At 48.1% G+C, this 24231-nt stretch overlaps 1 protein-coding gene across 1 annotated transcript; it reads right to left on the reverse strand.

The window, feature by feature from the left end:
- Nucleotides 1–10700: 10700 nt before the first annotated feature.
- On the reverse strand, nucleotides 10701–11780 carry LOC115331192 (solute carrier family 22 member 21-like). The gene has a single exon (XM_029993288.3). The coding sequence runs from the start codon at nucleotides 11778–11780 to the stop codon at nucleotides 10701–10703; it is 1080 nt and encodes a 359-aa protein (XP_029849148.3).
- Nucleotides 11781–24231: the final 12451 nt, after the last annotated feature.

Genomic DNA, 24231 nt, shown 5'->3' on the forward strand with positions numbered 1-24231 from the left:
TTTTGCTTGGCTTACATAAGTTATGACAGAATGTTTTCTTCGGGAGAACTCCGAAATTGCACCCAGAAAGCTGTAACATCTTTCCCACGGGAAGAGAATGTCTTTCACTCACGAGCTGGCACCCATTTTTTAACTTTCAAAGCAGCGCATGTCCGTGACAATTTTTTTTCCTTGGTCACCTCGCACGGAGATAGCCAAAACCAATGCATTTCGGAGAATTTGTCTGCCAGCGGAGACTCCGAGCTCGCCAGGGGCGCTGCAATCACTTTTCGCCCGTTTTCCGCGGGAGTTGCCAGTATTGGCTTCCACGGTATTTGATGACACAGTTGTTTCTGTCCCCTCGTCACTAACTCGAGAGCGTGTCTTCGGTGGACTCGCCGGCGACACACATCAAGACGACTAAGTTACTATTCTACGTATTATTTTCATAACGCAGTTTCTGAGTCAAGCGAAGAAAGGCAAACTTTTACGATAAATTTCGCGAACCTCGTTCCCTTTTCGCGAATTGTCGAAATCGTGTTTGCCTTTAATAATAACTCCTTCTAAAAACTGCAATCGCGCCATGGCCAATTAAGCCGTTAATAAACAAGTTAACTAACAGATTTTAGTTAATGATTAAACGTTGCAACGGTTATTCACCCATTTATCATCCACCGAGCCCTACAGATATTACGAAAGACGGCATCCACATATCTGCCATATCCTTTTTTTTTTTTTTTTTTTGCAAAATATGTCAAGTTCTGTAAAGAATAAAACAAAAACACCTTGTATGTCTGCGTTAAAGCCCTGTATACGGAAACGTAGCGACATCCTTTGAACAATGCCGCCTGTTATCTTGGAGCGATCCAGGCGGCGCTACCGTCGAAGCGCGAGCGCGAAAGAGCCAAATATAACAATAAGTGTGTGCATGAGGCACAAGGAGGGAGAAGGAATGCCTATGTTGTCGGAGTGCAGTGCAAGCTACGAGCCTATGTTGCCAATCAAATAACGCCTACTATGCTACGTCACGGCTTTCATCGTGTTTCTTTGAGCACATTCTTTGAGGCTGGTAGACCGTGACAGTACGTTTTTGAGCCTGTGTGTATGTATTTTGCGTGTCTTTCAGCCTTTGGCTGTGCTCTGACTCAAGCATAGGAAGGCCGTCTGATATCTTGGAGCGATCCAGGCGGCGCTGCGATCGACGCGTGGGTGTAAAAGAGCAAAACATTAAGGTAAAAGGTGTCGCGCGTCAGAGGAGGAGGGAGAAGATGTCGCTACCTTTCTTATTCAGGGACATTAGTCTGCGTGAACCAGATACGCCCCCTGTTGAGCCATGGGTCTTTCTCTTCGAATGCCCAGCTCGGGCGAGACTTACCTGGTTGTCAGAAAGCAGCTGTCGGTTAAATATATTGTTATGAGCGTGTAGGTTTAAGATGGTTTACCCTCAAGAGGATAATGCGCCGTATATTGTAACCATGGATGCGCTGCACATTGTAACCATTATTTCAATGCCGTGCTGTAAACTATTACAACTTTTTCCTTGCCTGATCTACGTGTGCTCATGTATTCTGCTCAAAATGATGTGAAATAATTGCTTGTTTTCTTTGAATCTTATAAAGCATTACTTGTTCAGCCAACGTTGTCTCAGTTTTTGGACTTAAGGTCAATGTTAAAACGCGTGATAAAAATTGTCACGGCTTATAAGCCATTTCTTACAAGCGAACGTCGGGTGGTCCACGGATGGTCCTGGCAGCCATGAAGAAATAAAAGATTCTTTGCGACCGTCGCTTAGGTTGTTCGTCGCATAAATGAACACAAGAATGAGTGACAAGTGAAGCGAGCTGATTAAGGTCAAGAAACACCAGATGGGCAGAAAAGAAGACAGAGAAGTTAATCTGGGATATTAAAAACATACTAAAACAATTTTGGACTTCAGTGTGTGCCGTTTCGTTCCATTATAAAATAAGATAGGAAAAAAAAGAAAACTTCTTCCGAGTTTTAGATATCCCTTTCAAATATCTAATGATCGGTCTTTGCGACCAAGGAAATCGGCATTTCATTTAAAATGCTCGCCATCAGACAAACCGAAAGTCGCAGCTAATTCTACGCTGAAACAACTTGTAATCCGCTCCTTTAAAGTCGCAATTGTTTTTTTTTTATGTAAAGGAAGGGTAATGTAGCTTGTACCGTCCAATACATTGAAACATCATGTTGCTAACGATCGTGCCGCAGCGTAATTGATGCCGCGGTACGACCGCTGGCTGGTCGTAGCTGTATCAGAAATCCTATGTGCACTCCACCAAAGCGACACCAAAGATTCATATTTTCGCGCGTGCAGCCGCGCATGCGCACACCTTCCGGATAACGCGCCGGTGTCGACACCTGTCGCGATCAATACCACGCGCTTCAAGCGAGCCCCTCCGGTCCCAACACTACCCAAGTATTCTAGTACACTGTAGTGCCACAACACACTCGGCCAACGATCCCCCACCGCACTCGGTTTAGCTAGTGCCACTAAATAAGCTACGCTTCAGAGTAACGACACTTGGCCATATTGTGGCTTAAAATCATGACTGCCAGTTATCTGAAGCTCTATCTGAAATCACAGGAAACGCTTTTCCGTCCTCCACAAATGTTTAAACAGTTTGCGACAGAGCTTATCAATATTACAAGAGCTTCCTAACACCGAATAAAATGCTGAGGAAGTCGCACTTCTGAATCAAGACGATCGGCAGTTGCGTTTGCTCTGCACAAGCCCCAAAATGGCGGCTCCCACAACAATGTCGGGGAACGGAGTGCCGATACTCTAAGCGCAGCCTATTTAGTGGCTCTAGGTTTAGCTAAAGCCCTTTCATGTTTCAAAAGTAGCGCAAGCTTCGTCGATGCACGAGGCACGTGCAACGTGCAGCTCTTGGGAAAATCATGGCGGCACAGCGCAGCACCGAGCTAGATTTCAGACGCCTCTATTCCCCAGAAGTGGCTAGCGGCAAGTGGCTCGAGCATTTCCACAACAATGAACGGCGCCACTTTTCCCAGGATAGAGGGGCTTTAGGTTGAACCTGTGAAGTAAACCAAGTGAGCTACGCTTAGAGTATCGGCACTTTTCCCCCGATATTGTTGTGGGCGCCGCCATCTTGTTGGTCAGTAACAAATCAAACGCAACTGCCGATCGTCATGATTCAAAAGTGCGACCTCCTCAGCATTAGTTTTGGTGTCGGGTAGCTCACGTAATATCGCTTTGCTTTTTCTAGAACTGTTTAAACATTCATGGAGGACGGAAAAGCGTTTCTTGTGGTTCAGATAAAGCTTCAGATAACTGACAACCATCATCTTAAGCACCAAGATGTGTTTGAAGCGTAGCTTATTTAGTGACTCTAGTTTAGCCCGACCACATAGGCACAGAAAGAGAACAAACAGTGAGTGACGTTGCGATGCCATGGCAACGCTCAAGCCGGTTCTCCGCGGGTCTTTCACGTTCCGAAGGACGGTTTCGCGTCGTCTGCTATCCCTATTTCCCCCCCATGCCTTCCCCGACGGAGCGGTTCCTTGAAACTGTGTGACTGTTTCCCTTTTTATATGACAAGACGCAGCCAGACTACCCAGATAAGGACGCTGAACAACCGCTGGGACATTATAGGAGAGGAATTCGGAATTACAAGTGAGTTTCTCCGTGGCACCTGTTGCATGTCGCCTGTGTTGTAAAGGATGTCGTGTTGATTTGGTGACACTTTCGAAAGTAACCTTCATCTCTGGCGCGCCGCCGGGGCAGCAAAGCACTGACCTGTCTGTTGTGACCGTGGGCGTCCGAGTGCGACCACATGGTCGCCAGGCAGAAGGAAACACAATCACCCCGTGTGACAGCTCGCCAAAAAGTGCCTTTAATTGCTTTAATCGTAAATCAACAACCGGAAGAAGCTTCGCTTCCGGTAATCTCGCAGCACAACACATGTGGTGCCATCTATTGCCAGGCGTGTTTCGGTAGAACCAACTCGGCCGGACCCAAAACCCTTCCCTTCAGAGCGCGGCGAAGTCGCAAGATCACCGAGCAGGCTAGGATTATCACATTCACGCTGATCACCAGTTCATCGTGGACACCTAGCATGAAGGCAGCGAGCGCGGTTTCGATGCTGATTTATGCGAAAGATGAGAGCCGAAACGGAAGAATCTAATGAAGAGCATACGCGAAAGAGCGGGAAATCTGACGAGAGGCGCGCGCGCGATCGCGAGAGCCAGCGTTGTCACGTGACGCCCGCAAAACGGAGGCCAACGTGGACTCCTCGCGTTGGGACGCCGGACGGTGGTGCGGCCCGGCGCCGCCGACGGGCGGCGCCGTTCACGCTAGTGTAGCGTGTAGCGGTCTTGGCGACGCTTCAGTGGCTTCATCAGCCCGTTGCGTTGGCTGCGCTCCGAACTAAGGTAAAGCAATGCAAATTTTCAGATGTTAGTTTCTCACAAGCCAAACCAACAAAAATCACTTAACACGCCCTAATAAAAAAATAAAAAATGCGGGTTTATTTTCACTAACTGGAGATCTTTTGACGTGCAACCGAAATCTCAGATTGGCCTCCGTCGGATTGCGGGCACCTCGGCCGATATTTAAACCCGACAAATATGGATTCATGGGCCAGCGCGTTGGCTCAGGGACACCGAGACGATTTAATATTTTGTGTTTTGTTTCAATATCATTGCTATTTAAGAGCCAGCGAGGTGGTTTTTGAAACAAAATATAGTCGAACCATTCCGACAAGCATAGTTTGATTGCGAAAATGATTTTTGTAAGTGATAAAAACATTAAAGTGTTTTAGCATACGTGGCGGAATATGAAATGGTAGGATGAATTTCATGGCGCCCATTTCATTCGGATCGCGTCGGGCATGTGAAGCGACGCGCAGTAGAACGCGCGCAAAAGTAGCTGTGGTGCACCCGCAGCCTCGCGCTTGTGGTTCTGACATCTCTAGCTCGCTCACTGCGGGCATCCAGGCGTCTGACACCCTGACATCTGGCCCTTTTTCTGTCTTTCACGTGGCGTTCCAAGCGGCACACGACGGACAATGCACATCAAGCTCTTCTTGAATACGTGTCGCCATCTGTTTTTTTTATATTAAGAAACTACAATTTGCCGTAACTGAATGGGAAAAGTTTGAGGTCTTATAACATTATTAACGGTTAATATATCAATATGAAAGTTCTGGAAATTGTAATATCGAAGGATGCTTCATAATTTAATGTCTCGTTATTTTGCTTAGTTGACGTGACTCCGTTTTTATAGCGCCATAAAATAATCCCATTTTAAACTTTATTTTTTATTTTAAAATATACATTACCTGTACATTTCATTGCTTACTTTTTTACTTTATTACATCCAACCGAACGCTCACGTAAAATATTGTGGACGATGGGACGTTATAACTCGAGAAATAAATTTTTCAATATTAGAGACTGGGATCTCTTAAAAGCTAAATAAGGAACCAGCAACTAAAAATAATCGTAATATCGAGACATTAAAGTATCGTTGAAAAACAGCTCTCTAATTTGACATTCCCTTTATAATTTTAAGATGCATAAAAAGAAAGTTATAAGCCGTCAAAAAAGCATAAAAACGTCATGCAGGGTGGGGTTGCACCTTAAAGGGGTACTCCGCCGATTTTTGAGCTACCTCAACTAACTATATTTTCTGACTCCCCGGCCTTTGCCCTTTCTGGTATGCTATTTAGTATCGCGAAATTCATAATAGTTATTGCGAAATCGGCAAATGAAAATGATGCAAAAACAAACATTCAAATATACCCGCCCTTTTCAGCGCCGTGACGTCAGTGGAAGGTTAGCTTGCCAGTCGGGCGAGCAGTCTAAAAAATAGAATATGCCAATCATTTGTTCCGTGCTGGAGCGCGGGGACTGGAGCGAGCTTCCAAAGCATTCATTTGACACCATGAAACTGCTTCGAATCAGTTGGGAACAAATTCTACAGTCCAAAGAGTGAACCCCTGCACTTCCAATGACGTAACTTTTTCATTGTTGCCAGTAGAGACTTTCAGTTTGAAAAACACGGTGACGACCAAAATTGTAAATTCAATAGCTTCGTGAAAAAAAATTATTTTGATCTAATATTTGGGTTACTATTTTGGCGATGTTGTTTGGCGAGTTTAGCAAAATTTCAAGCAAATCGGGGACCATGAAGAAATCGGCGGAGTACCCCTTTAACGTGCGATATCAGTGATCATTTGCCAATATACTGTCTAATGCCTGTTAACCAGCTGCGCAAGAATAAAGAAAAAAAGCTGGTTAGAGACTATTCGGAACGAAATATTCAACATTTCAAATATCTTATTTCCTGCCTAGATTTGGATAGTGTTTTAAGAGAAAATGATGCAAACACAGCCTATGACGTTTTTTTTATCCTGCTTTGTGTCCGCGTATAGCACCTCTTTTTCCTTTAAAGACACAAAAAAAAACATAAGAAAACTCAAAAACCATCGATATCTCATGAATTATATGCAAGAATTAAAAACCGCAACAAGCTATTTCAAATATTTCTAAAAACGAGAAGCGAAATTGACCTTTGCATATTTAAGAAAGTTCGAAATAAACTAAACTCTGATATTAAAAAAGCAAAATGCGAATATTATATGAACAAATTTTCAGAGGTTATGGGAGATCCCTGCATGATATGGCAAACAGTAAACGAGATCATTTCTAAAAATACCTCGGCAAGAAAAGTTCAATATTACAATGAGGCGCTGATGGATGAACAAATAGCAAATCTGTTCAATGTGCATTTTGTGGCTGTTGGTGCTGCTTTAAATAAATGTGTAGAAATACCAACAGAGCAGTTCATATCGACAAACTGTCTTAATTCCCTCTTTCTATATCCCACAGACCAGTGCGAAATAATGGAGTTAATTCTAGCATTAAAGAATGATTGCGCCTCCGGGGCAGACGACATTAAACCAAAACCGTTAAAAGCCGTTTTCGACACAATCAGTATCCCACTCGCGCACGTTTGTAACCTCATGTTATCTACGGGTGTCTTTCCAGACAAAATGAAGCATCACGTGTGACGGTTATACACAAAGGTGGCCCAGTTAGTGACTTAAATAACTATAGACCTATTTCTGTACTTTCATTTTTTGCAAAGATAGCCGGATATATTATAAATAAAAGACTTGTTAAGTTTTTGACCTTCAATAACATTTTAGTAAAAGAACAGTTTGGTTTTCAGAAAAATAAATCGCCAGAAGTTGCACTTCTTGGAATTAAAGAACAAAATCTCGAGAACATAGAACAAAAAATATACACGCTTGGTATATTTCTCGATCTCAAGAAGGCTTTTGATTGCGTTCAGCATGAAATACTTTTACAGAAACTTCCGTCTTGCGGAATACGCGGTATTTCCTTATCACTGTTTAAAAGTTACCTCACTACAAGAACGCAATATACAGTAGAAAATGGAGTAAAGTCAGACGTTCAATACATAGAGTAGGGGGTTCCTCAGGGGTCTATTCTTGGTCCTATATTATTTTTGTTATATATTAACGACATTGTAAACATACATGGCAGTTCAAATATAGTTCTATATGCAGATGACACAAATTTTTTATTTTCTGGCTCGGACACTGACGACCTCTTTGGAAAGGCAAAACAGTGGTTGCGGGGATTAGACTTATGGCTTACATCCAATAACTTTATTTAAACATAGAAAAAACAAAGTACTTCCTGTTTAGACCAAAAGGAATGATACCACCTTCCAATTTGCAATTAAAATTCCAGGAGTCTTATATTAAACCATCTTCAATCATTCGATTCTTGGGGTTTTATTCTATGAAAATCTATCATGGACGCCACATCCTGATTCTTCGCGAACAAGTCTTTGTCGAGCTGTTGGTGTTTTGAATAGATTAAGATATTATCTTCCAACAAAAGTGAAACGTCAAATTTATTTCGCTCTTGTGCAATCCCGCATAAGTTACTGCCTTTTAGTGTGGTCAGCGACAACCCAAACAAATCTAGACAATATTGCATCCATACAAAAGCGAGCATTGCGAGCAATTGGTGACATACAACTTCTTAAAAGTGCCACACCATATTTTAGGACATATCAAATACTCAACGTAAGAGCTCTACATCAAGATAAACTATCACTTGAAATTTGGCGGCAATTTCAGCTCGATAAATTGGTGTTCCATGCTAAGTACCACGCGAAAGATAGCTCGTATAATTTAGGGCGTCATTTATTAATAAAATCGCGTTCGCGAACGAATTATGGAGACCAGGGGTTGAGTTTTCTTATACCAGACCATTTAGACCAGTACCCGTATATTTTAGCTTCATTGGAGTGCGTACGATCACTCTATCTATATAAAAATACTGTAAACGAACATTTACTCACAGGGGAATAAAACCGGATGTGTTTTAAGCAAAATGCTTAGGATGATAACTAGCAATTGTCATTTCACGTCATGTTTTATGATGTATTTGTTTTGCTTTGTTTAGATTTTTAGTTTGGAGTGAAATTGTATCGACACAATCAGTATTGTGTCGATACAATTTCCTCATTTGCCTGTTTTTGCCACCGTTGCTGCCAAAAGGGTGGCAGCAGTAGCCGTGCAGTGGGAAACCGAGGAAAAGGATTAGAGGAGAAGATGGACGCCCGGGGCGACGACAAAGCGCCCAGCTACGGTTGGAATTACAGCGGCCTACAGTGAGCTCACTTCCCTCTCTCGCTCATGCTTCGAGGAGAGGTGTTCTATGTCGGTTGTCAAGGAGGCCGACGAGGGCGCTGCCATAGACTCCTCCTGCCGCCTCCCAATTCAAAGGGAACAGCCGCCATTTATCCACCGTCCTGAAGCGTCCTGAAGCGTCCCGACTGTGCTCGGCCGCGGTGTTTCCGTTTGGCTTCGGTGGCGGCGTTAAGCGAGTGACTGCACTTCGCGTGTGCTCGTCTGCCTGCCTTGCCGTGAGATCACTGTGATTACTGTTGTCTTGCGGTTTGGTTCTTTGACTGTTCTTCGACTAAAATGCAAGGATTTCCAATCGCCGGCGAAACTACAGTTCTGCGCCTAGCTGTAGAACAGGGTTTACGCTCGCGTGAAGGACGCGCAGAAAGTGAATTCTTCGGTGTGCCCGAAGACGAGGAGTGGCGAAAATTTGGTAGAAGAACTTGCATCGAGCGGCCAAGACTGTGGACGAGACCTCTGCTCTGTGTGAATTACATTTTAAACCACAGTACGTAATTAGGGATTACGTGCACGTCATCAAGGGTCAAAAAGTTCCGCGCTCAACGTGGAAACCCATTGCTTTCGGCTGACGCAGTTACTACAATTCTTCTGAATCTTCCCAGCTATCTTACAAAAAGAAACACAGAAACACACACATGAGCTGATACGCACGGGATCGCAGAAGCCCGCGGGAAAGCTTCAGCAGTCGACAGGAGCGCCATCACTCGATTTTGACACGAACCGCCTCAGCAAGCGGTTGCGGTGAGCCCTGTATCCCATTCTAGGCTACGGTAATGGAATGATTGTGTGTAGAATTAAAGCTATAGCTGCCTTTGCCTCGACTCCCTGTTCGAATGTGCGCAAATAGCCTTTGCCTCACACCTATCATCCTAATCAGCATTCGGCACTCTGAAGGACCTCACATCCCCTGCTCTTCCTCAATTTCTCACCGTATAAACTCAATCTGTTCAAACAGCAAAAAAAACTAATTTTCCAAAAATAAAGTATCGGAGGACGCAGGTCGACAACCTCACTTTGCACGCGCACAACTTTTGGGATGTTTGAACAGCGAGGGGGTTGCGCAGCGAGCCCGGGTTGCGACGAAGTCGTACAGTGCTCCTTGGCCATTGCCGCGTCTAATGGCTAGTATCGTTATCCGTCTACGCAACAAAATAAACAAATACAAATATACAATTTCTTTCCAGACACGTGAGTACAAGTATAGGCGATCGACGGATGATCGCGTTGTGGGAGAGCAACAGAAAGCTGTACCTGCTCACGCATATAACCTAGGCTGCCCGATTCATGAGAAGGTTTCTAACTTAGAAATGAAGACAAAAATGAGGTCTATATTAACGTACACGCGTTATGTTCATCGAAGGGAAATAAAGTTTCGCACTATATAGTTCCTAAAAGATTAGCAATTTATAGGCGAATGTGGCCGTTTTACACACGCACTCACACGACCCTTAAGGGGCATTCACACACGGGAAAAATTCCTTCTTTTGCTTCTCGGGAGGCGCATTACTGGGCAAGAACGTCACGCAGGGTGATAGGGGAAAATTTATACGGGCTGCACAAACACTCCCAGCCTTGCGTGGGTTCTCTTTGCAACTGGCGGTATTTTGTTCATATGTCTGGCAACTTTAGGGATTTCGCTCAGCAAGATGATGGCACCGCCGGAACGCACAACCCTGCCCGAAAATCATCCCCCATGTGAATACCCCTTTAAATATATCATGTCCCTCACTGAGCTCGGAACGCCAGTCGTTGGTCTTTCTTTAATCCGTTCAGACAATGAAAAGGACGATCCTTTTCGGACTTCCATTGTCAGGCACTTTGAGTGGCAGAAAAGACCCTACGCCACTTAGCCACTGAGTCAGTGTGACCAGTTGGGTCCGATACCGTCCGCCATTGATTTTGATTGAACTGGTTCAAGGAAGACCGATGACTAGATTTCTGAGCACATCCCCGCGTTCCATACACCCCGGGGACTTGCTGGAGTGCTTATCGATCAAGTTTTCGAGCAATGCATTTCCTGGGAACCTGTCTGCTCTTTTTCTTCCGCTTCAGCGGCGAGTCCAACCTCCACTTGTCCTCTTGCGCAGCCTCCTGGCCCTTGTCGGCTGCACTCAACGCCAACGTCTCTGGCAACGAGAGGACCAGCAAACCTAATGTAAAGAACACGACCGCGTTGACGAGCATGGGGATCAGCCTGTCCATCGGAGGATCCAGAAGTCGCAGGGCGCTGAAAAGCGACGCTGAGATGCCGCCTAGGCGCCCGAACAGGAAAGCGCCGCACATGCCAGCGCTGCGCACCGCTGTCGGAAAGAGTTCGACGGTGAACACAAACATGGTTGTGAACGCCACTTCCACCAGGAAGGCGGTCGGAACCGCGACTTTCGCGAACGCCAGCTCCATCCCCAGGGCCACCAATGCCACCAGTGACGTCATCAGCACGGACAGCCCCAGAAAGTAGGCCGACATCGGCTTCCGGCGGCCGTAGGCCCTCAGCACAAAGTAGTTGACGGTCTGAGTGAACATGTTGGCGATCCCGATCATTACGTAGAACGGGACGGCACCGCCTCCGAACGATTTGTATTGAGCTATGCTGTAGTAGCAGTTGAAGATGGCCCACCAACCACCGAAAACGATGAGCGTTTGGGAACGCAAAAGGGGCGAGCTAACGATGCTGAAAATGGTGGGCCTGGCGGTGAACCCGTCACGCGAGACGGCGCTTTCCTTGACCCTGAAGTACGCTGAGCGTACCTTGTCCAGGTCCGGGAGTCCGTTCTTTCTTGCCGCCCAGAGGGTAACCCGCTCGGCATCCTTGAACTTCCACGAAGTGATAAGCCAGCGCGGAGACTCGTCCGTTAGGTGGTAGGTCAGCAGCAGCAGTAGGGTGGGCGATAGCACAACAAGCTGCATTGCCGACCAGTGCATCGAGGTCGTGCCTATAAGGCCGAGCACCACCGTACCCAGCACCAGGGGTACGCAGATGTTAAGCATGCAGAAGAGCATCCGGTGGTCTTGCGGAGTCACCTCGAAGAGCAGCACGGTGCTGATAGCCTGGGAGGATACGGGCATCGTGTCCGAAGCCCTTCAACGTTCCTGAGGAACGGCACTTCGATGCTCTCAACATACCAATAGACCATTCCGAAAATACGCAGCGCCTCTCATCGTCTTTTCGACGTACTACGGCAATTCGATGTATAAAGCGCGAAGGAGAACAATTAATACGAGTGGTTCATGCTGGTCAAGCATTGGGCGATTTTAAAACGAAAAAAAAACAAAAAAACAAGACGATAACATATTAGGTTACGTTTCGGCATTTCGATCTGTTAGACTCTTTTTTACGTCTGTCCTGATCTAGCAGTGGTAAGCTAGAGGCATTACACTTCTTCCAGGACGTAAAAAACGCTCAAGCCGGCCCGAACATACATCGGAAGGGTTTCACAATTCCCCGCGCGATGCAATATGGGAATGACGAGAGGCCTTGCGGGATTTTTCGGGAAGGTAGATTCTTAGTCCTCCTTGAACCCGTTCAGCCAGTGATAAAGACGTGCTTTTATCATTTCCCAGTGGTAAACATGACTTGCACTGTTGCGGGTGTACCTCGTGCACCACATATTTCGCACAACCGAATTTCTTTTTCACTGCAAAAGCAATAGGAATGACTATTGGTATGGTTCGATGACATCAAGTGCGAGACATGTATGCAATAGACCAATCCCACCAAGCGTTCCACGCATGCATGACGCCGCCATAACTGTAGTTCGTAGGAGGCAGACGCCAGTTCACGCGACAGCTCATGCTGCCTCGTGGTCTGCTCGCGCAAACCTCCAGCAGGGTTGTCGCGCGTGCAGAAAGACGACAGCTCCCACGATGCATATCGGCAGCGGTGGCGTACTCAAACTAGCTGGTGAGATCGGTCTATTGGAGCCTGCGCTACGGTCGCCTTCTCATGCCGTTTTACAGGTGAGAAAGATTTAAAAAGCCTTCAAAATATTTATGTCCTAACGCTGAACACTAGTGAGAAGTAATCCTTGACGGCAATTTCTTTTTTTTTTTTTTTTGTTAATTCAAGACATGACAGGGAACAACTACAACAATTATTTGACCGAATAATGCGATCGAATAATGGTAGTTTTTCCCTGTCATGTCTGGATTTAAAAAAAACTGAAAACCAATTTGCTTCGCGCGTTCGTTTTTGAAAACAGAAAAGTCATACAAGTGACGTTTTCGGCGTCTCCAAACCACTCTCAACTCTTACATCGTCTTCCGAGTCACGTGCTCAGTGACGTATTTCCAGGTGCACTGAAGACACGGAGAATCCCCTTTGGGTTCCTTTTAGCCGATTCACACGACGGACTGATCCGCGGACGGATTGATCACGTGACGACATATCCGCGGTTCCTCCGTCTCCCGAGCGCATCCACACGAGGGAGACGACGAGCAGACGCCAGTGAGGACGGACCGAACCTGTTCGCACCCCACAGTGCCTCGAAACTCCCAACATCGCACAGTAGCACCGTTGTCCAAGAGAGAAATCGACGGTTGCTACCGCGATAAAGAATGGTACGCCGCTGCTACGTACAGATCGAGAACAAAACACCGGGACAGGTTTCGCGCGAAGCGCCACTAACTTTACTAACCCAAAGCATGATAGTGACACAGGTATGATCCTGCCCGAGAAAGCTTCGGCGTAGACGCGACGAACTTCTGGGCTCGCGGAAGGGCGTTTGGAGATGCCTTCACACACTCCGCGCTCGTGCACAACACTCAAGCACACCACATCCACAAGAGAGGGCTTGCTCGGTGAAATCCTGATTGGACGTGCAAGAATTATCGCGGCGTGCTAGACTAGTTTTGACGGGAGCTTCTTGACACGGACCCGGAGGAGCACCGGAACCTGCGTCGCGTCAGCCGGACAAAGTTTCTGGAGTTTCTCTCACGCGTGGAACCAAGAATCGTACGACAAAATGAACCAACAAACGCACAACACGCAACGACGCGCCATTTTTGTTTTGAACGCACAGAAGCAAAATAACAAGAAAATCATGTACCGTTGCCAGACTAAATGCTTTCCAAGTCAGTCTGCCGCCAAACGTCCGCGAGTGAAAAAGGCGTTCGACTTTATCAGTCCGCGCCTCCGCGGAGGAGGCGCGGATCGCAGGAATCGGTGACGTACCGGTCACGTGGTACACAGTCCGCGGACGAAAATCGCGATTTGGTCCGTCGTGTGAATCGGCTATTTCCAGAGCCTCCAAATCGCGCGTCTTCTGCTTGCGATTCACACGGTGACCTTGAAGATTGGTCTGAGCGGTGTGGAGAGGGGGAAAACGAAGGGAGGGAAGGAGGCGGAAAGGTTGCTTTTCCCGAAGGAAGCCCGACTGGCATAGTAGCTAGGGGAGGAATAGTGAACGGAATAGTCAAGAGGAATAGGAATGCTAAAGGAATAGATTTTTTTCCACCTCAGGGAGATTGCACCACTAAAACTGAATAATGTACAGCTTTGTCGATGATATAAAGTTATTGACGCATTCACACATGTTGAAAGGAGAATATTCATAAGATATAGCATTTGATTGAGCACATAATGGCACATCTTGCTAACTTAATACATTGCACCCAGGTGTGCGTCACGTCTTATTTCCCATTGCCGCCACCCCGCGGCTGCAAATCGCGAAATATTCCCGTTATTTTCTTCGATATTACGCTACGTAATTGCGATACAGTAGATTCTCATTAATTTAAACGCCAGGATTCCCCAAGTTTTGTTTGATTTATCAGAAGCTCATTTAAATATTATACAATCTACTATTACAATCTGCCATATGATCAATGAAAAAAAACGGTTAAAGTGCAGGCGAGCTGGTGTAAGTTATACATGATGATTGAAACCTGAGACTGGTTGAAAAACGGAAACTCGTGAAGTAGGTAGAAAAAGAAAAACGAATGGCTTCACATACAAAACAGATAAAGGATGATTTCCTCTACATAGGCCTACAGATCATGAAGAGGTATGCCAGACATAAAACAATTGTGAAAAGCTTGACATAAGTTTATTTATCCCTCAAAAATGTTGTTTCTAGTGGAACCTAACCCGCATGACAACTGAAAACGAAATTTCGGTTTGTTCATCAGGCCAACGTGTCTAATGTGGACTATTAAGCGGGGGACACATGAGCGATGAAAATGGGCACCGGGTGGCAGTTATCATAGCACCTTGCGCTTCCGCTGTAACGTGGACCTATTCCGTCCTGTCAGGTCACAGCGTCCGCGCAAGTTGCTCTGTGAATTTCTGCGTGGTGCCCGTTTTCTTAGCTCATGTGTGCCCTGCTTGAGCCTCGTTGAGTGCGCTTCTTACTGAGCACCAGTGTACTGTGAAGAAGCAACACCCCCGGAAATACGCTTTGTGGACGTATTTCCGGTGCTCGGAAATAAGAGCACTCAACGGAGCCGCGAGAATAAAAAGTATGAATTAAACGAAAACAGCGTTCCAATTAAGCGCTCATGAATACATTAAAAAACATTGCGGGACAACTCAAATTTTAAAATTTGTTTAAATTAACCGGATGTATGAAATAGTCAAGTTTGAATTATCCCGAGACTACTGAATTTCAAAAGAATGAGGTGGTTTTTTCCGCCCCATCTTTGCAAGATAAACGTTGTAAAAAATTAAAAACTGCAAACTCTTTCCAAGTCAAAATTATTGCAGAGCCCCTTTCACGGCACAACAATATTTGGAAACAAAACAAGTCGCGAATTTTTCGGAAGCGCCTTGTAATAATAGTTTCGGCTAGAAACCCATCAGTCATTCTGCTACAACCAGAAACCTTGTGCTTATATAGTACTATTGAGCAAAGACATATTAGTTAGATGGTGTTGTGTGGTGTGCGCCACGCCCTGGCATAGCGTAACTTTCAGTACGTTCTCTTCTTTCTTTTGTGTATAAATTCAGTTGCCAGCCAGCGCTTGCCTGTCGTGCATGTTTCTTTCCTCTGTCCTTGTCATCAAATTCAAACGATCTAAGCCAAAAGCGCGTGAAGCGATATATCTTTGTCTTTTTGTGCGCTGTACTGTTCACCTGCCTTCATCGATTGAAATAAAGAAAAACGTGGCAATATTATTATCTAAAAACAGAACCGCGCACCCCGTCACCAACCTGAAACGTGGTGATCGATGCAGACGTGAGAAGCTGCAGCACCGCAAATTCGACCAGTGTCTTCACCAGGGACGTGACCACCCCGGACAAGACCAGGCCGAACAGGGTTAGGCCGAGGACTGCCCTGCGCCCGTACTTGTCGGCCGCTGAGCCCATGATGGGCAGGAGCACCGATCCGCCGAGTGAGTACACGAACCGGAGCGCCCGGAGCAGCCACTTCCTCTCGCAGACGAGGCTGAAATCCCTCACGATGGTGGCGCCGACCTCGCTGTCGTAGTCCCAGCGGTCGCAGCTGACCTCGGTCTTGTTGTCTGCGGGCGTTGGCATCGGTGGTTCGTAGCGGGTGCAGCTGCTGAATCGTCCGTCCACGTCCTTGGGGATGCTCGTGTTCTTCCACTCGTCCGCGGACAAGCCGGCGTACTCGTCGGGGGGCTTGCACCAATGGGCCACAGGACGCGACATGACGAGGAGCGTCTGGCTGTGGACTACATTCATAAAGAACGAGACGATAGAGCAGAGCAACGCCATCCTCTGGAACTGGCCATAGCCGTAGACGTGGATGTCCTCTTCAGTGCGAGGAACTCTTGGCGACGCGCTGCGGATGTTGGCCAACTCGGTGTTTGGGTTGGCGAGCTTATTGGCCTTCAGGGTCGCCATTCTTTTGGAAGGGGATCTTCGGCGGTTTTAACGCAACCGTCTTTTTCGCCAAGTATTCGTAAATTGCAGCCGATGGAACGGATAGGTCGTCGAGACAGTTGAGACACGAAGAACGAGCCTTCGCGTGCGCTCGTGCAAACCTCCTTGCGTTTCCTTTCATCGGCGATGATGATCTTGAAGTAAGACGTACACATGCTATTTGAGTTTTTGTTTCCATGGTTTAAATGTGTTCATTAGATCATAATCAGTGTACGAAAAATACATCAGCAGTTAAAGTCCGAAAATGTATCTCCAACCAAAATTTGAAAGGCAACCCGACGTTTCAAAACCAACACGGTTTCTTCTTCAGGGGTGACTGAAGGCACGCGGACACAGCCCAGCAGCTCCTAACCTCCTCTTCTTCAAAAAAAGAAATAAAGAAAAAGAAAAGGAGATTTTTCTGCATTCTCGAGGAACGGGACGTGACTAATTTTTTGGCACACCTCAACTCTATCGAGCCGGCCATTAAATTTATCGCGGAATGTGAGACGAATGGCACCTTGCCGTTCCTTGATGTGCTGGTGAACCGACGAGAACAAGATCTGACGTTAGCGGTGTACCGAAAATCAACACACTCCGGACGCTACCTCGATTTTGACTCCAACCATCCAACGAGTCATAAGGCCTCAGATGTTTCGACCCTGCTGCGTAGGACAACGACTATCTTCTCATCGGAAACCGATAGAAAGAAGGAGAAGAAGACCATAATTGAAGACCTTAAGAAAAATGGCTACTCTAGTAGCTTTATTGAGAGTATCGCCCGACGCCAAGGTCTCGCCAGACAAAACCAGATGCCAGTAGAAGAACGACAGCCCCATCGAGTCGCGAGCATCAGCGTTCCCTACGTAAAGGTAGAGCCACTCTATATGGCAGCGTAGCTGCCAGAGTAGCGACACGACGCAAAATTATCTAGATGCACGACGTCAGAAACGCTGATAGTGATCTCCATTTTGGGCCTGGGAGGTTGCCATGGTAACCGTGCTTCTAGCGACGCCGGGCGGCAACCTTTCGTTCATTGAAAAGTGGTATAAGACGCTTCGCATCGCGGTACGGCAAGAACCTCTGGAGGAACGGTGCCTGTTTTTTCTGAAAAGTGAGACGATTTGCAGCCCAGGAACTGTCGGGCGACGAGAGCTGCTATAGTATCGTACGTGCACGGACAAGTCGAGTGGTTTTCGGCGCCGCCGGGATGGCGGCCGCTTCGTGGGACGAACGTACCGTCCTAGTACTTTCGGACTTCGCTCCGATGGAACAAAATTCGATTGCGCCGGCCGCGACCGGACGATTGGCTCGGAACATTACTGCTGCTCGACTGCCCTAAAGTGAGCGAGTATATATGTTTAGCATCATACTTCTTCAAGACCCGATCATCCCTTCAAGATGAGATTTTCTTACCGCCTGGGGAGGAGCGACGTCGACAGGGTTCAACCAAGAAGGACGGCATGGTGGTCTCTAGGGAATTGTTGACGCCATCAAAAGAGACGGACGCCGGATATGAGGTGTTCTTGCCGATAAGCCAAACGGTCGTTCGGAAGTTTACCGGCATTCAAAAAGTCAATATTTTTATCTGGTGTAGCACACATATCCGTGTTAAAGGGGCCACGAAATTATTTTTAAACTTCTTCCTTACCTGTAATCCTCAACTCAGAAGAGAACTGTGAAATCACGCAGTCGTGACATGCTAAGGCACCGGTGCGATGACCCCAAGCTTTCACCGAGCTTTTTAAGCACACCGTAGAACTTGTCATTCGCAAGTAATTATACGTTCCGTCAGGGCACTCATTCGCCAGTAACGCGAATTCAAATATCCATGGACGAATTGATTGCTGACGAGCGCATACACCCGAGCCACGCAGTTTTCGTGTCGAATGCGTGAGTTGGGGTCGGCTGACGTCATTTTGGCCTTTGTAGGCATTGTAAAGAGGATATTTAGAACCATACACACATGACGATAACGTCATAGCACAGTGACATTAAGGAGCACAAAACGGGCCCAGCTACAGAAAATAAATATTACACTCGTAAGAAATAAATACATTAATAAATAAATACGTAAGAAATAAATTAAATACAAAGTAACTTGTTAATTACAAAGACGAACACACCTCTTAGCATCTAAGTTTAATAGTATGTGTTGATGCATTGTCATATAGCAGGACATTTCATATACGTCAAAACAAATGGGTTGTGTGGTATGTTTATACAGCCTAGAACTTGGTCTGCCTCACAGGGGCGACGAGTCTCCCAGCTGTAGATGAGCAATTTAGCCAGTGCAGTACAACCGCTAGCCTGGGGTCTTTAACGTGCACCACGCAGTAGTGATACACTCCCGCACGCCGGTACGATGCTCGTCCAGATCGAAACGGGGATTGAACCCAGGATCCCTGGGTTCTGCAGCGCGAGCTTTCGCTCCACGTGCTCCGAGCTGGTGTGCGCTAGCCGACTTGGCCACCGATCCCCTTAATATAAGTCACTTGAGCAAACGCCAGCTTTTCACTTGAAATACAAACAAAAAAACACTGCGATTAAATGCAAGCTATTGCAACGAAAGCAAGTTATATCAAAATATTCAGAACTGCCAATTCGTAAAATTGGCGATTAGTAAAAAAGGTTAAAGACCGCAGGAGCTTCTTCGCTAAAAAATGCTGTGATTATTCGGTGACCCAGGGCTGAAACAATTTCCCCTAGGCCCTACACGCGCCGTATACCTTTCGTTACGATTCTCAGAAATTCAGACTTTCAAAGGAAGCTAGAAAAATGCGAAAATTTTATCTTAAAAGCCATGGGAGCACAAGTTTGTCTGCTTCTTTTTGCAGGGGTTGTGGTGACGTCAGAACGCCGAGATCTGAGTGGCTCCGATTGAAGGAGCGTGGGTAGAGCTAAAAGCAAGCTGCCTTGAGGCCTACCCACTATTCTTTATTCAGAACCAATCAGAGCTCGGCGTTCTGACGTCACCACAACCCCTCCTAAAAGAAGCAGACGGACTTGCGCTGCGCATATCGTAATATTGTTGATTAGTATACTTGGGGAGAGGAAGAAGACGAGGCATGGAAGTAAGACGTTTTGACGTCGAGCTCCGTTACCCGTTGTTTTTCACCATAAAAGCAGAGATCAACGTACCAAACTTTGGTACCAGAAAACGCCGCAAGGTAAGAGGTCAACGCAGAGACCGCTACCACCGTGGTCACCCCCGAATCCCGGGAGACAGGTCACTTTGTGCGGCTCCGCTGCGGCGGCCGCGCTAAGCCTAACGGCGACTTCGGCAAGCCGGCTCATTAGGATCGGGGCTGATCCTTGGGACGGCAACCAGAGACCGATGAACATGGAAGCAGGTTCCAGTTCAACCCCGCCGCAATGCGGCGACCAACGAAACACTACTAAGGAGGAGACGCCCCATGGTGCCGTGGACCTTCCAGCACTCGGCCGCAAAGCCGATGACACGAGCCATCCCTACAGCCACGGTGGAGAGCTTGTAGAAGCTTCGGACCTTGCCAGTGACGCAGGCTCCCGCAGCAGCTCAGTGGACCGAAAGCAAGTCACGCTTTCATCAGTTAAACCGTCCGAAACCGGAGCGGGACTAATCAGCGCCCCTATAAACGGGGTGGAAGGCATTATGGCTGACATCGCTCAAGGGAGCCCCTTTTTTAATGGCGGCCACACCGAAGTTATGGAAAATTCCCCATCGTCCAGGGAATTCGAAATGACGACAGACGACGGTTGGACACTGGTGGGTAGGAGGAAACGAAAAAAGCTTGCCCCCCCTGGCGGCACCGCGAGCAAGCCCTCGAGGAGACTTACGCAGAACGTGACAACACAGCGTCGAACGTTTATCTTGAGACCTCAGCAACGTGTCCACGTTGCCGAAATAGCACCTCAGAAGATCCTGGAAGCTGTACACAAGGCAGTGGATAGCGGCGGATTTCCACTGGACCTTCGAATTCGTACCAAAGAGGACGCCAATACAATCGCCATCGACGTTTGGAACCCTGCCCTGGCGGACAGAATTCTCGCGGCGACTGACGTTCTCGTCCAAGTTGGAAAGAGCTCCGTGGGCTTTCAAGCCTATGAAGCCGCCGGCCCAAACCAAGTAAGGGGCGTCATTTACACGTCTGGCTTAGATGAATCGCCGGAAGTAATTTTGGCCAACTTGAAGTGCCGAACACACGGGATCATCTCAGCCCGACAGTTAGGAAAAAGCGGCAAGACCGGAGTCATCACTTTTGAGGGCAACAAGATTCCATACCAAGTCACATATTTCCACAAGGTATGCAAGGTCGCCCCATACCGACCCAGGGCGGTCGTCTGTTACAAGTGTCACCAAATAGGACACAAAATGGATGTGTGCCCTGACGACTCACAATGGTGTGGACGCTGCGGGCGCCCTCACAATGAAGAGATGTCTGATTGCCAGAACCAGACCCCGCAGTGCCGAAATTGTAGGGGTGAACACGTGGCCACCGATGCTACGTGTCCCAAGACAGTTAAGGCTACACAAAAAATGCGGCGGAAACTAAAGCCCAAGAAGAGAAGGCTTAAGGAGGTTCCCAGGTCTCAGTCCCGGGACCGGGCACCCAACAAGAATCAACACGACCAAGGAAGAACGTCGGGTTTTCAAGGTCGACACCGTCCGAAGGAAAAAACGTTGCCGCCCCCCCTACTTGGTGCGGAGGACTTTCCCGCACTCGACTCTGGACGTCCAGATTCGGAGAGGGCGCCCACGCTCGGCTCAGTAGTTGCCGAGCACAACAAAGCGGCGAGGGACCAGACATATGCCAAAAAGGTCAAATCCTCAGAACGGCGAAAGGGGCCCCCAAAGGATAGTTCCCCTCCAGAGGGGACCAGGTGTCAGCCCTCTCTACGAGACCTCACGATCGCCATCGAAAAGCTTCTGGGAGAGGTTTCCGCACTCCGAGATCAACAGGCGATAATGCAGCAGCAAGTACAGACACAGCAGCAGCTGATTGAACAGCAAGCTCTGATAATAACCCGCTTATCGGGAACAAGTCAGGCCATCACGGGAAACCTCACGCGAAAGCAAATGGCATTCGCTCGCCGTCACAGCGGTGGTGACAGTAACCCGAGAAACAACCAACACCACGGCGCAGTGTAGCAAAATGGGAAGGCGCAGGCGAGGTGGCGTAGGGAAGTCCACGTGGATTCTGCAATGGAACTGCAGGGGCTTCACCGGCCGCCTCGCCGAAATTCGACTCCGCCTCGAGAGAGCAAGCAAGACACCGAAGGGCAGACCCCTCGCTCTCCTCCTCCAAGAGACGGACAATGACGCCATGAAACTGCAAGGGTATTACACCTACACTGCACCTACGATAGCCAGAACCCGAAGAGGGGTTCGCAGAAAAGGAAAACCACCGGTTAAAGATATCAAGGGCCAGGCGGCAATCTTCGTGGATAAAGACGTACCTCACGCACAACTGGACACAGCCCCCTTTTGCAATCCGGGCAGGGAGGTAGTAGTTGTTAAGGCGAGTGTTGGGAAGACGAAGATTAATCTTGTATCAGTGTACTGTAAACCCGGGGTTAAGCAGTGCGAAAAAGCGGACTGGCTCCGGGACCTCTGCTCAGCGATCCCCTTGGATGAACACATTTATATAGGGGGTGATTTTAACGCCGCCCACACTATGTGGGGTTACGTTCGGGATACTCCTAGGGGAGTCAACCTGGCGCGAGCCGCATCAGAAGCCAAGCTCAAGCTACTAAACGAGTATGACGTTTGTACCAGGATTGGAACGCACAACAAGCAACATGACACTTCCCCGGACCTCTCATGGGCCTCATCGAAGCTCCAGGGAACCTGGAAGGTGCTACCAGACTCTATGGGTAGCGATCATCTACCCATTGAAGTCACCTTCAACGCATTGCGCAGGTCCCAGGCGCCGAAACGAGCGACTTATATAATCAATTGGGACTTGTTTCGGGAAGCACTGCAAAAGGATCAGCGGGAGCACGAACAGCCCAGCCTCACAATACGGATACAAGCAGCTGTTGGCCTCGCGACAAAAACCCGGGAAATCAAGGTGGGCACGCCGACCCCCGACTTACACCTATTAAACCTCTGGGCGTCAAGATTACAAGCCCTGCAGCGGTACCGCAACAACGGTAAGACATTGCCGCTACGAGTCAAACTAAACTGCGCCACGGCGAAAGCGAAAAGGTACACCCTCGAGCTATGCCGACGAAGGTGGAGAAAACACTGCACCTCCTTTGGAGTCAAGACCGGACTTGCTCGACTTTGGGGCACCTTCCGAGGAATGCAAAATCGTGGCAAGACACGCACGGCAGGACAGAACTTGGCAATCCGAATGGGCCTTACAGAAGAAGAGCTAGCCATCGTAGCGGGAGCGCACTTCTTCCCACAACCAAGTAGCACCAACAGGGGAGCACCGGGACCGGACATCGAGGCTGAAAGACCGGAGGGCGGTGCAGTTTCCGGACGCTCGCCCATGGACTCCCCCTTCACGCTCGGGGAGGTGCTCTCGGCTATCCATGAGGCCAAGGCTGGAGGAACCCCTGGACCAGATGGGATCTCAAATACGGCCCTTCGAAACCTACCCGAAGACCGGAAACACGAGCTCCTGGACTGGATAAACGAAATCTGGGAGACAGGCCGGGTCCCAGAGGAGTGGAAGGAGTCCTGGGTTGTGCCGATACCAAAGCCCAGAAAGCCCCCTACGGAGCTCGCCAACATGCGGCCCATATCTCTCACATCAAACCTGTGCAAGTTAATGGAGCGGCTTGTCTTGGACCGTATCCAGTGGTACGTAGAGGCAAATAACGTCCTGGACCCACGCCAGACGGGTTTCAGACCCCACCTCTCCACCCAGGACAGCCTTCTTCTGTTGCATCAGGACGTCCTAGCAAAGAAGCCCAAACTAGATCCGAAGGTAGTCGTCACAGTCGACGTTAAGAAAGCTTTTGATTCGGTGCCGCACCACTCGATAATCGAAGGAGCACGAAAAAGCGGTCTCAGTGGCAGAGTCATCGCATTCATTCGCTCGTTCCTCGATGGACGTCACTATAGAGTCAGAGTGGGCTCTACGTTGGGCCCAACAATGACGAACGGCATAGGAGTCCCGCAAGGGGCCGTTCTATCACCGATGCTATTCAACCTCGCGATGGCAGGCCTTCCAGCGAGGTTGGCCGAAATTGAGGGTATCGGCTTCACCATATACGCCGACGATATTACGCTTTGGACTTCAGGCGGCCCACCAGGCGCCCAGGAACAAGCCCTGCAGGATGGCTTGAACACCGTGGCGGATTATCTGAGAGAAGTCGGAATGACTCCCTCTCCCGAAAAGACGACCTACGTTGTGGTGGCGGACGCAAGTAACAGGAAAAAGGGCGTGAAGAACCTCTTCAACCTATGCCTCGACGGCTGTCCCATTCAATGTCAACACAGCATCCGTGTTTTAGGACTCCCCATCGACGAGGACGGCGGAGCGAGCACCTGGCTTGCACAAGTCACCAAAACGTGGAGACAGACCCTGGGACTCATCAGAAGGGCCACCTCCAAATCGTGGGGGGCAAACGAATGCACCCTCCGCATGTTAGTACATGCCCTCCTCACATCCAAGGCAATGTACGGTATAAACTACCTACGTGTCACAGGAGCACAAAAGCGCAAACTAGAGGTGCTGAACAGGGAGGCAATGAGGGTGG

This window comes from Ixodes scapularis, unplaced genomic scaffold (genome assembly GCF_016920785.2).
Source record: "Ixodes scapularis isolate PalLabHiFi unplaced genomic scaffold, ASM1692078v2 PGA_scaffold6__148_contigs__length_123643588, whole genome shotgun sequence".
NCBI classification, from domain to species: Eukaryota; Metazoa; Arthropoda; class Arachnida; order Ixodida; family Ixodidae; genus Ixodes; species Ixodes scapularis.